At 35.4% G+C, this 14,161-nt stretch overlaps 1 protein-coding gene across 1 annotated transcript in view; it reads left to right on the plus strand.

Moving 5' to 3' along the window:
* LOC145690041 (kelch domain-containing protein 4) overlaps positions 1 to 14,161 on the plus strand; it is a 57,732-nt gene that overhangs the window by 9,588 nt on the left and 33,983 nt on the right. Inside the window, exons 3-4 of the mRNA XM_081764540.1 lie at positions 6,749 to 6,984; positions 13,529 to 13,695. Coding sequence (XP_081620666.1) covers positions 6,749 to 6,984; positions 13,529 to 13,695 — 403 coding nt within the window. The remainder of the gene's footprint in view (positions 1 to 6,748; positions 6,985 to 13,528; positions 13,696 to 14,161) is intronic.

The following is a 14,161-nucleotide window of genomic DNA, read 5'->3' on the forward strand; positions in this document are numbered from 1 at the left end:
ACATTTTGTTGGGCAGGTTACATTAGTAGTTATTGGCAAATTTTTCTTTTCTACAAACACAGCAGATTTATCAAGAGGCAGGGTTGGCTGGTTTAAACCAAAAAGAAAAAAAGAACGAAAAATGCTTTAAATTGTGTGAACTTCATGGTGTCGTTTTCACATATCAAACCATCTGCATTAATTATCTTCTTTTCACCTTTTAATCAAGGCGTCCCATGTTCAATTCTTGGTCGAACTACAACCCTTCTTTCAAGTGTAAACCAAGTAGTGGTTCGGATGTCACTTCAAGCGAAAGTCTTCTTCTTAATAACATAAGGATGTTAAGCGTAATCATACGAAATGAAACCAAATTGTATATTTCTGCTTGCTTGAATGCTTGTTTTATAAAGAAACCAAGATTGCTTAAATATATTGATAGGAATTGACAAAATTTATCAACTGCCTACGTAGCTTCCAACATTAGCTTGGATTGGACTTGGTGTTAATTTTATTGAATGATTTAATGAATAGATGTAATTTTATATCTACATACTAAATTTGTAATTTAATACCTCAGTTTTAGCGTACTGATTATGATATGTTGACCTTAAAATTGTACATGCAAATACATTTAAAGTAATAACAGGATTTCCCCAATGGCTAAGGCGGGAGTTTCCCGATTTATATATAATTCTGTATAATGGTTTCATTTGTGCAACTGTTTATCTTTTTACCCTTCTGAAACAGCTCTTGACAATTACATTAAAAAGTATATAAAGATCAGTACAACGTATTTTTATCAATCAGGAGTTCTTCGTGAGTGAGTCGGCAGACTCATTACATTTGTGGCCAATTAGTCCCGGTTTCGAGTCCAAATGAAGAACAATTTCTCTCGGATGAGAGTCGAGAAGCGTTTGGATTCCGCTTTAAGCTTATGTGATCCCTTCCTGCATAATCCTGTTGTTGCATAGTAACATCAAGGAGAAACAAAGCTATTTCTGTCCATATGTAATATAAATACATAGAACAAATTATTTATACCAAAAAAAAAAAGTTTAAACCAAAAAAAGGGGGGGGTAAACAAAAAAAAACTTTTTTTTTTAAATAAAAAAACAGTTTTTGCCAACCCTGTCAAGAAGTCAGTACTTCAGTTTTGTTAAAGTTTTGTTAATTTTAAAACCCTTCCAAATTTTTTCATAAAATTATTCAATCTTCATGTGGGTTACGTCACCTGTTGAGAAAGGTAATGATATAAGTGATTGAAACCATTCAGGTAAATCTTTAAAGATGCCGTAAACAAGGTAGCTCCATACTACCGCGTTTTAAATAGTTTAAAAGGAACTGAAATATTTGAAATTGTAAATAGCGTGAGTAGGTAATCACCAATAGTAAAAAATAAATACATAAGTAAAAATAAAAATAAAATAAAAGAAATCGTTGATAGTGTTTTCTTTGGAAACAACTACAGAGTTCTGTAAGCTAATTAACTTGTAATTATCTTTGTGAGAAGCATACCTTGGTGAGTGTCTAGCACTTCATGGCAACAGAATTGGTTACAGAAATCGTTCTAAGAAAATAACTATCCAATAAGGATACCCAGTACACGTAAAAGATGGTTAGTGGTTGTTTGTTTAGGGAAAAGTGGAGCTTTTCTTAAATTTTGTATTCCGTTTATTTCATCAAATCCGATTGTCTGAGATTAAGTGTTAATGTGTAATTTGGTAAAAGGTTCATGTGATGTATCGAATGCAGTAACTATATTGCAGAATTTAGCATCATTCGGTATGCTAATTGTGTTGTCTGATTGCTAGTTGTGTTGACCGACAATTTGGTAGGATGAATTTTCTTTCAATTCTGTGTCTAATATTTTCTTTTCTTTCATTTCTTTTCAAGGAGACATATATTAAATCCACATATTCACTCATCACCAAATCACCGAAAATATTAGACACAGAATTTTGAAATTTAATAAATACATACATACATATATATATATATATATACTAGCAGCGTTCACCCCGCTTCGCTGCGGTCACCCCGGAACGCAATAAACTTTGTTACTTAGATAATTTTTACTTTTTCGCTTTCAAGTGATATGATAAAAACCATAGAAGATTGCAGTAAATCTTAACATTATATCGCCTGTCATTTATGTTAACCCGCCCCGCTTCGCTGCGGTCATCCCGGTGCTGGCATATTGTAAAAGTGTCTGTAAAAATAAGCAAATCAATTAAAAAATTTTAAACAGAAGATTCAAGCTATTTTCCGCTGTATATCGCCTGTCATTTATGTTAACCCGCCGAGTGACACGGTCATGCGGGTTGCATATAAATACGTTTATTTTTACCTATGATGAACTAATAACAAAGGATTTGTACGTTATGGACACCTGAATGGTCAATTATCTCAAGACACTGGTAATTAAAAATTAAAGTGATATGATAAAAACCATCTAGGGTCCAAATCCTAATAACCCCCCAAAAATGAAAGAAATTGGTTCAGCCGTATTAGCGTGATGAGCGGACAAAAAATTGTACGTTCTCTTTTATATATATAGATATATATATATATATATATATGCATTGACAATTAACATATATTAACAATGTAATTATATGATATTGTTACATATTACAAATTTAAATTTTATATATTAAAAAAACTGTTATAATGAAAATTTCAAATGAAACAGTAAATATCTATTCTTCGGTACTTTGTTCCCATGATGTTCGGCAGGTACTACTAAATCTTCTGCTTTCAAAGGCTCCAACCTGTCATGTTATGTCACTGTCTTGACGTACGGTACAGCATTCATGCTGTTTTTTATATATATATATAAACTTATGGACTGTGAGCTGTCTCTTCATACTCCTTGCTCGGTTGCTACATAAATTGATGCACCAATGATGTTTGTTTTTTCTCCTAACCTCCCTTCTCCGCAATTACAGAAGAAAGACTTCTTCTAGCTCTTTACTAGTGGGTAACGTTCCCATTATAGCCGACACGTTCCCACGTTGAATGGCTATGCTTATGCGTTGAATCAGGAAACTTTTTGCTCGATTATCTCCTGATTTAATTGATAGACGGTGGCCGATTTCTTTTATAAATTTGAGGCCTCCTTCTTCCCAAGAACCGCTAGACTCAATTGCTATTGCGACAAAGCAATAGTTATCGATTAGATTGCTATATTTATTCCTTTTTTCTTTCGCTCTTCGAGCAGCTACGAGTCCAGCTTGTACTGAGGCATATTGTAGGTTGGAGGGGGCATAGGTGTCTGAACATGTGAAGTCCCAAATCAATGCCTTTCCTTTCTTCCAAGGTACTATGTATGTATGTATGTATGTATATATATATATTGTCCTTGCACCCCGATGGCAGAACTTTCTTTGTCTTTCTGCAATGAGCTTTTGTAAGTCAAAAATTTTCTGCAGGAATTCCAAAATAAAAAAATCAAGATACTATTATGTTTTTATTATAGCGTTACATGAAGTATGGTAAACAGTTTTCAGCGTTATCCCTAGTTCCAGTTACAACCTGTGAAGTCACGTTTTTTGGAAGAGTTTCGCTAAAAGAACCAATTTTTTTTGCACAGGCGCAGCAAATTTTCTGCGATCGCATGTTCTGCTATGGAGCCTTGCACTCTAGGCTGTTAGACTCTAAGACGAAATTTTGTGAAATGAGATCTCTAAGGGAGGAAGAGGACGTGATTTTTCAACTTTCACTCCATCTGCGAAACTATTGTGCGTAGATAACATCGTGTCCTAGCTCGCTCTAAATTTCTTTCAAATATAGTCACGTAGTGGACATCAACTGCCGCTTGTGACGTGATTCCATCCCCAAAATTTAAAATCCTTTTAATTATTCCTGTGACCATTCTGACAAGTTCAGCTTCCGATTTTTTGTCATGACTAGGGCTCGGAAGTTGAACACCTAAAAATTACCAAAAAAGGACCTATAAAAAGACCTAAAAATATCTTTAAAAAAAAAAGGACCTAAAAACTGGAAAAAAGGACGTAAAAATAAGACCCAATTTAATTAGAATTACATATTTAATGGATATAATGCTCAGGAAATACAAGATTCTGGTAGGTTAACGGTCTGTCCTTCTTCCACAAACTGAAATACAAACTAAAATAAGAAAACTTCCCAGTGTCACCCCCTTGCTGGAGGACATTGTCACGCCTCCTTATCTGGCTTCTGATTGTTGAATATTTGCTCTTATCAGTCCAGTCGTTGAAGAATATCTTATCTTTTGAATTTTCTTTACTAAAGAAAATATGTTTAAGATGTGGAGGTGATTCGAGTTAATGGCCAGTAAATTTATTGTCGAAAGATAAAGTGCAAAAAAGACGTTAAGACTTATGAAAAGCTTAAAAAAAAGACCAATAACCAAAAAAACGCCGAAAAAGGCAAAAGAGGACAAATAAAATCCACCATTTTCTGGTCTACAATGACCCAAAATGAACATATGTTAAGCCTCGTCTTCGGGCTTTCGTAAAAAAGAGGATTTTATTTCAACTTCCGGGCCTTAGTCATAACCAATCTAACTAAATTTGACAGATCTTAATACAGGATTTACACTGACGTTGAAAGTCAGAGAAATGCTTCAAAATATATCAAGAAACAGAGAAGTCTTCTGCTGCATTTAACAGAAGAGTCATTTTTTTTTCAGTTGCTCACATAAGATATGAAAAACATCTCAATGAAGGGAGCCGCGGTGGCTCAGTGGTAGAGCGTTCACATCTGGTGCTTGGGGTCCCGGGTCCGATTCCAGCCCCCGCCAAGTTAACTTTGTGGTGGACAAACACCGTGTGCGTGGGTTTTCTCGGGTTCTCCCGTTTCCTCCCACTTTCTTCATTCCACCATTTCATTCATTTCTCATAATCACCGTCTCCTTTAGCCTAACCGGCATAACCGTGGGACGTAAAACTCAAAAATTTCAACATCTCAATGAATCAAGACAATTTTAAAATGTGATAATAAGAAAAAGGTTCCCATAAAGAAAATTATTTGTAGAAGTAAAAACGCTTAAGAATCGCTAAGGTGTTAAAAATTCAGGCTTTTGAAGAACAACAAAATAATAATAATAATAATAATAATAATAACAAATATTAGAGAATTTAAAAAAAAAATAACTTAGGTTTGTTCGTTGAAGATAATTAGAAATAGGCCAAATTATGAGGTATGTTTACTTGTTTATGTGTATGAATGTATTCAGAGCGCCTAGAGATAATCAAAGAAATAGGCCTAAATTAAGATGTGTGTTTACTTGTTCGTGTGTATGAATGTATTCAATGTGTTTTATAGTGTTCCAAATACAAGAAGTTTGACTCATAATAAGTATTTACAAGAAAATAAGCTAACTAACTAACTAACCAAAACTAACTCTATGGCCTATGGAACCCGGAGGTTCAGTGCCGCGTTCACAAAAGCTCTCCACTGACTTCTATCCTTAGCTAACTGCATCCAGTTTCTACTTTGTATTCCAATCTCTGCGAGATCCATCTTAATATTATCCTCCCATCTGCGCCTAGGTCTTCCTAATGGTCGTTTTCCTATGGGTCTACCAGTCAAGACTTTGAAAGCAATTCTACTTTCTTCCATTCTAGCTACATGACCTGCCCACCTAAGCCTCCTAGACTTGACGACTCTAACAATGTTGGGTAAACCGTATAAACTATGTAGTTCCTCGTTATGAAGCTTCCGCCATTCCCCATTCTCGTTCCTCTTGGGTCCGAATATTCTTCTCAGGATCCTGTTCTCAAATACTTTCAGTCTATGTTCTTCCCTCAGAGTAAGCGACCATGTTTCGCAACCATACAGAACAACAGGCATGATTATCGTTTTATATATTTTAAGCTTCAAATTCCTCGACAGAATTCGCGACAACAAGAGATTTTGAACCGAGTAGTAACATGAATTCCCTGCTTTTAGTCGACATTTAATTTCTTCGTGAATATGATTTTCGTCTGTTAATATTGATCCTAAATATTTGAAAGTATCCACTTTATCAAAAGCGTTATTTAATATTTTAACGCCTCCACAATTTGCCGTATTATGGTCCCGACGCACTTCCACGTATTTAGTTTTCTCTGCATTTACTTCTAAACCCATGTCCCTGCAAGCTTTTAATAAGATCTCTGCATTTATTTCTACTGTTCTCCTATCCTCCCCTATTAAATTTACATCATCAGCATATGCCATAACCTGGTGAATGCCGTTCAACTCTAGGCCCTTTCAAAAATAAAAAGGAGAGCATCGGAAAGTTACAAGAATGGAGGTTTTTTTTTTTTTTTTTTTTTTTTTTTTAATCTGACTATATAAATGATAGTGTTTACAGTGTCGCGGGTCAGGGAAAAGTTATCTATTCAGTCATGGAATTTAGGGTAAGTCAGAGAAATCAATACCAGAATTTTATTGTGAACCCTGTTATACGTAATATAAAGTCGGGAGTAACTGTTTTGGACATAAGACATTTAGATTTAGACAGTACTAATACAGTATAGTTTATATTATTTGGAAAACAGTAATAATGTTTTTCTGTAAAATTATATTGCCATGATTTACCATCTAATTTTCCTCCTAGCATTCTAGAATTGAAAATCAGATAAAGAAGTCTTGTCTTTTTTTAGTTTATTTAGACTTTTTTAAAAGTTTATTTTCAGTGATAAGCTGGAACTTTTATGTATTATCTATCATTCTATCTATTTTATCTATTATTCTTGATTTCGCTTATAACTTTTTCTTTTTTTTAACTTATCTCTTTCAGACATTTGTATATAATGATTTATTCTTCTACAACATCCCTCGCAAAGAATGGATCTTAGTGAAAGCCCCAGGCAGTCCTCCACCGAGATGTGCACACCAAATGGTAGCATTACCGACATCCAAAGGACAGCTGTGGGTGTTCGGAGGAGAATTTGCGAGTCCAAGTCAGGCACAATTTTACCATTATAAGGATTTGTGGGTTTTTCATTTGGCCAATAAAAAATGGGAGAAGATCAAGTGAGTATTATTAAAGAACAGTGAGTACGTTATATGTGTAGTATACAATAACTAGAATGACTGAAATACTTGAAAAGTGTACTTTAGACAGAAGGTAGCGGCATTGATATAAGTGTTCGCAGGGGTAAGAGTGAATCTGAAAAGGTAGGGGCGCTTGACTTCACGCCGTCTTTCGTGCCTATCTTTGCCTACTGTAATTTTAAGAAAGTGGGGGGACGCTATAGATATTTTTTGAAAGTGAGGGAACGACATCTGCCCAAGTTACCCTCACTTTTACTCCAGAGTGTTTGTTGATTGATAAGTCGAGTTACATCGATATTAACTCTTTAGAGACTGACGAGGCATATAAACACTCTGCCTCAACTTGTTCCGTTGGGGACGGGTGTGGTATATAAGTACAACATCTTCATAAAGACGTCAAATATTTGGGCATGGTGGCTCAATGGTAGAGCTCTTACTTCTGGTGCGTGGTGTCCCTGGTTCACTCTCCGACCAAGTAAGTTTATGGTGGACAGCCTCGTGCCGGTGGGTTTTCTCGTAGTACTCCCATTTCCTCGTGCATTCTCAGTCCATCATTTTCTCCAGCATCATTCACATGTCTTAATCATTGGTCTCTCTTAGTCAAATGAGCATAATCGTCGGACGTTAAACTGAAAGATTTCATTTTTACCAATCCCGATGACATTTAAGCCCAAAGTTAAACAAGAACGGGAAAATTAGCTGGCTCGTAAATTTTATAGGGGCAACGCCGAATGTGTATTGATATATAAACTTTTTTGCTTTCTGTTCAGCAACTTGCGAAACAAATTTCCATTTACGCATCGCAATTTATTATTTGTGTGTACCATTTTTTAGGCAGCAGTGTTAATGGAAATTATTATTTCTTTGTTTTGTTGTTCTACGTGGGCATAAAATATTATTTATTTTTTCTTAATATATCAGAGTGTCTACCAGTCAGGGAAAGTCAGCGAATTTCATTATGAGTCAGGGAAAAGTCTTTCCCAGGACCTCTATAACGGGAACTAGCCTAAGGCTAGGGGCTTCGTTTCAAGACCCTCGCGCTAGCTCGGGCTCCGGTCTCGTACCTCATAAACCTACAAGCATGACAAATTTCGTCATTATGGTTCTACCGGAAGTACCAACATCTTGGGGTGCAGAATATGTGATAATATGGGAATGATTTCTCTGTTTCCCATAAACCCCACCTAAAATTGATTTTTAAAAAAAAAAAAAAAAAAAAAAAAAAGATAACGCTATTAGAAACCCAGGCCTCCCAGCTGTCCAATTTTTTCCCTATATTTTGGAAATTTGTGTATATTTATCCTATATTTTAATCTTGCCCTTATTTCCTGTATTTTCAGTCATTGAATTATTAAAAATACAAGCCAAGGGCAGTTCCATTGATGATAATTTAAATTGCTACATATTAGCAATATGCTAAATGTGTCTTAGCATTTTTTTCTCAGGACTGTTCACTGATTCTCACTATTTTTTTTTTTTTTAAATTTGCTTTTTTTCTATCTTCCCATGTCCACTCTTTTTTTCTTTGTTGCATATGCTTGTTCTTCCCCAGCGAAGCTTAACTGAAGAACCTTGCCATGCTGCAGTTTCTTATAACGCAAGCTGTATCAGCGTTTTCTTTCAGCAGTGTTTGCAGCAGTATTGGCTGGCCATTGAGGTGTATTGGTATTCACTAACTTTCCCAGCGCCTTCCAATATTGCTGTACAAAATATGCAAGGTTGCCACGCGTCCTGGAAAACCTGGAAATAAGAGTGTTTTGTGAAAACGCCCGGGAAAAGTCATGGAAAGCAGAAAAAGGGTAAAAACCCTGGAAATTATTTATGAACTGGAAAAGACTTGAAATTTATGTTGTATAACAGTTGTTAGAAGTGTATATAATTTGTAGAGCTATGATGAATGAAATTCTTTTACATTGTTTATTTGAGAGGAAAATACGTTGATCATTTTTCTTTGATTAGTAAATGAAGTCATTTATTTCAATCAGTTTCTTTTTTCCAAAACAATACAGCAGGTCTATTAAGTTTAAAAAGCAAAAGGTTATATATATACTCTTATTAAAAAGGTTATATATTAATCTACTAGAGGATTTTTGTCTCTCTCTCTTTTTTAATGTTAATATCTGCTTTTTTTTCATTCACATTTTTTTATTATGTCCAGTGATAAAAGTAATAAGTTTCAGGAAGTAATTATTTCCTTTTTTGGTATAATCTCTTGTGTCTTGTCATTTCTCTCCCTAGAGAGTTTAACTTTTCCACTGTTCTCGTGCATGTTTCTTTACTTTCAGTTTGAGTATTTGATCGTACCGAAGATGTCGAAGAAGTGTCATTTCAATGAGTTGTGGTTGTAGGACCTTCAGTTCAAACCTTTGCTTGCTAAAGTAGATAGAGATCAGTATAAGGCCAAATGTGTTTATTGTATTAAAGCATTTAATTTGAGCAACATGGGTCATCGTGCAATACACAGTCACTCTGCAAGTAAAGGAGACCAGATTATTTCTGCCATAGTACGTACTAAGTCACAACCAAAGATATTCGAGGATTTTCGTGGACAGCCACAGTCATTTTCAGCAAACCACGACTCTCCACAAAGTATAGAAATCACCCATCCTGAACAAGTGAAGTTTCCAGCAAGTAGTTCTATCCAGGTGGCCAATAACTCATCAGAAGCATCAACATCAACAGAATTCATCTTTAAAGGTCAAATCCCCGTATTTTGTTTCAACAGAAAGTACAAAAGCAGAGATACTGTGGGCGCTAAAAGTTGTTTTGAGTCACTTTTCATTGCGATCGGTGGACAATTGTTCTGAGTTGTTTAAAAAAATGTTCTCTGACAGCAAATTCGAAATGAAGAAATACAAATTTTTCTTACACAATTTCGTATGGTCTTGCACCATTCTTCATGGATCAGTTAACAGAATCTTTGAGGCGTGTTAATGAATATATTGTGTGTTTCGATGAGTCTTTGAACAAAGTAGTTGAACGTGGCCAAGTGGATGTGCATCTCCGTTTCTGGAATGATAAAACAAACACAGTGAGACAAGCTACTTGAATTCAGTTTTCCTTAATCATATCAGCGCTGAACACCTGGTGAATATCCATTTGTAAGTTAGATATGCATCAGGTGCTCCAAATTTCTATAGATGGTCCTAATATTAACTTCAAGTTCCTGAGCTACTGCAAGTAAAGACATAAAGGAAGATGAAAGTGGTCATGCTGTGGTACTAGTTGGAAGCTGTGGTCTGCTTACTATACATGGAGCATTTCGTTTTGCGTTCAAGAAAGTGAAATGGGAAATAGAAGAGTTCTTATTTCACTGTACAACCTCTTCAAGGATTCACATGCAAGAAGAGGAGACTGGGTTGACTGTTCTTGTTCAGATATTTTTCCTAAGAAGTTTTGCAGGACATGCTGACTGGAAAATGTATCTGCAGCCAGTCGAGCACTTACCTAACATTAGAAAGTATTGCAGCCAGTACGAGCCAACATGTAACAGCTACAAAATTGTAACATTTGCCTTGAAATCACAATTTCTTGAAGCAAAGTTGGGCTTCTTTATTTCTGTGGCTGCACAGTTGGAACCTTTGTTGGTTGCTCTTCAGACAAACAAACCAGTAGTTCCTTTTTAATGTACAGATCTGACGTGTGTGCTGAAGAATTTAATGATGAAGTTTCTGAAGTCATCTGTTATCAGTGAACCAGTGGTAAAAATAGATGTGTTGAAAAAAGAAAACCAGCTTCTTTACTATGAGTGTGATAATGGATTTGCTGCAAAAGCTGCCCTGAAGAAAGCGAAAGTAAATGAACGGGAACATTTAGAATTCCGCAAGGAATGCGGCACCATTTTGTCAGCTCTAATTGGCAAGATTAAGGATCGTAGCCCCCTGAAATGTCCGTTAGCCAAAGGACTCACTGCTTTGAATCCTGAAATTATCGTTACTCAACCCAACATTGTCAGTACAAAGATTGTATATTGCTCTTGAAGTTTTCATTTCAAAAAAGCAAATTACACCAGATGAAGTAAAGAGGCAATACACATCTTTCGTAGAGTCCCCAACCTTGAAAGTTAATTTAAAGTCCTTTTCAAGAAAAGCAAACAGGTTGTATTAGTTATACTCACAATTACTCAAAGGCAAAGAGGAATATAAATAACTATATCATTTTGTGAAGAAATGCCTTATTTTATCTCATGGATTCGCCTCTGTTGAGTTTGGCTTCTCAGTAAACAAAGATATCTTATTACCTAATCTTCAAGAAGTGTCACTTATTGCACAACGTCTAGCGTATGATAGTGTTCTTAAATTGAGAGGTATTCTGAACATTGAAATTACGAAACCTATGATACATTATGTGTGAAATGCATAACAAAAAAGGAAGGAACCATTAGCTGAAAGTCATCTTCAGAAGCAACAACTGAAGGACGAACAATCAGAGTGAAAACGAACGGCTCAAAAAATCAAAGAACTTACAACTAAGAAAACCAAACTTCAAGAAAACACTGACCAAGAGATTGTTAAATTAGACAACCAGATAGAAGTGTTGCAGAAACTGTAAAGAATGTAACATTGTGAAGTGCATGTAATACAGTTTTAAGGGTGTATATTTGTTCGTAAACATTTAATACTACTCAGTGTAAGTTATGTATGTATGTGGAAAATTGTATAACGTCTGTGATAATGGTCTAAGTTAACCATCTGTGTAAACAAGAAAGTTATTGTATAGGAAAACCCATTTCCAAAAGTTTTTGCATTTAAATTCTATTATACTGTGATGACTAAATAATAAAAATAAATAGGAGTGGAAAGGGTGACTGTGAGGGGTGAAGGGAGGCTACTAAAATAGTCATAAATTACAGATAAATGAATTGGTACGTTTGTAGAATATTATATAAGTATGTAAACAATGACGAAAACTTCACTTTAAATATAAGTTATTTTTCGTGAGTTATATTAAGAAAAAAAGATAGCGACAGAGTCAGGGAAAATTATAATTTTATCAGGGAAAATGTCAGGGAATTTGATTATGCTTGCTTGGTAGACACCCTGTAAAGGGAGATATTAGAATGTTGAGGAGAGGTTTATCTCGACTGTATGTGAGATATTTAAAAAAAAAAAGAAAGAAAAAAAAACCCTATTAGGAAGGAAAGACCATACTATACTGTTTCTGTTCCAAAAATGTGTTATATCGGTAATAAATCGTGATGATTTATGCATCGCAAGTTGCAATGCGATACCGTTTAAATAAAATGCTGATATATACCGGGTGAGTCATTTAAAACTGTTTTTGAAAATATCTGGAAAACTACAAATCGAATTAAAAAAAAAAAAAAAAAAAAAAAAAAAAAAGCTGTAACAAAAGTTGTTCGTCTCGAAGGGGGACATTCAATGACACCATACTCCACTCCCCTGGCCCACCCTTCGGGCAGGAGGGGAGTCAGTTTTGAAATATTCAATAGGAACCCCCATTTCTTATTGCATATTTGGATTTTCCGTGAAAATAAAATACATAACTTTTGTATTGATCATTTTGTTCGTTGCTTGATAGTTGGCACTGTAATCGACAAAAGTCAAAATGGGTTACAAACAGTTGAAAAATGAGGCATTTAAAACTTTGTGGAAATATCTGGAAAACTACAAATAGGATTTTTCAACTACTTTGCCATCTATCAAGCAACGAACAAAACGTTCAATTCAAAAGTTACGTATTTTTTCCCGGAAAATCCGAATCTGCAATAAGAAATGAGTGTTTCTATTTAAGATTTCAAAGCTGACCTCCTCCTACCCCCGAGGGATGGGGCAGGGGAGTGGAGTGTGGTGTCATTGGATGTCCCGTTCGAGACGAACAAATTTTGTTACAGCTTTTTTTATTTTTTAAAAAAATCCAATTTGTAGTTTTCCAGATATTTCCGAAAACAATTTTAAACTCCTCACTTGGTATATAGTCTAAGATATATATATAATGAGACAAAAACGCAAATAATTGCCAGAAGTTTGGTTAGTTGCGACACGAGAAAAAATAAATATCAAAACAAAAATCATACCTTGTGCTTGGTATTTTAGTGACAGCATCCGTCGAGGAAGTGGGAGTACAAGATTTGACGGGAGAGTGAAGAAGTTGGAGTACAGTTCAGTAATCATAGTTTTCTCCATGTTCATAACTTTAGACATCTACTTTGTTTGCGCAAGGAAAGGTGGCTTCTGACGGTTAGGTAGACCACGTGGAGTATTGGAGACCCTGTTGCTAGAGGCTCCGCAACAGATACAGTAGCTCTGGCGACAAACTTAAGACGTGTAACAAATCGTCTCAACTACCGGCAACAAAGCGGTAAGTGACCTTCGTTGCCTAGAAACAGCGTGAAAGAACACTGCTGTGATTGGCTAACAATCTTCCCTCTCGTTTTGTTTACAACATGTGCAGCTATCTGTCAGAGGCCACCTTTCAGTAACTGCTAAAGTAATAGTGTTTGAATTGTTTTAAAAAAATTAAAATGGTTGTATATTTCTTAATCTTTATTATTCTATTTTAGTGCGCCAGGCGGGCCTTCACCAAGAAGTGGCCATCGTATGGTTGTTTCGAAAAAACACCTGATTGTGTTTGGAGGCTACCATGACAACACAAGGGACTATAAATATTTTAATGATGTATATGCATTCGACTTAGAGAATTACAAGTGGAAGAAACTTGAACCAACAGGTAAGAACATGTTTTCACTGAAATTACTCCAGGAAATTGTCTTGTTTAAGCAAACAGAAAGCTTGGGATTCATCTTTCATTTAAAAATTGTAATTCTTTTAAGCATACATGAGATATTTTAGTATTCTGAACTAAAACTCAAATAATGAAATGAATGAAATGATAACTAGACTGAAAAAATCAGAACTGGACCGAGAATCGAACTCAGGGTCTTCGGTTTATCATTGTACAAAAAGTGGATGAACACTGATCTCAAGAATGACAAATGTATAGCTGGTCAGGGAACGAACTGGGTAGCATAATAATTAACGCGTCGTCACTGTTAGCCAGAGACCCGGGTTCCATTCCCATTCCAGTTGTGGATTTAGTCACTTTTGTACATCATTGAATTCGCATGTATAGAAGAATTGGTGTGTGATTTCTTCCTTTTACCATGGATACTACACATTTGCTTACTTCATTTCAA

The sequence above is a fragment of the Thermobia domestica genome, chromosome 7 (genome assembly GCF_964235325.1).
Source record: "Thermobia domestica chromosome 7, izTheDome1.hap1.1, whole genome shotgun sequence".
In the NCBI taxonomy this organism is placed as follows: Eukaryota; Metazoa; Arthropoda; class Insecta; order Zygentoma; family Lepismatidae; genus Thermobia; species Thermobia domestica.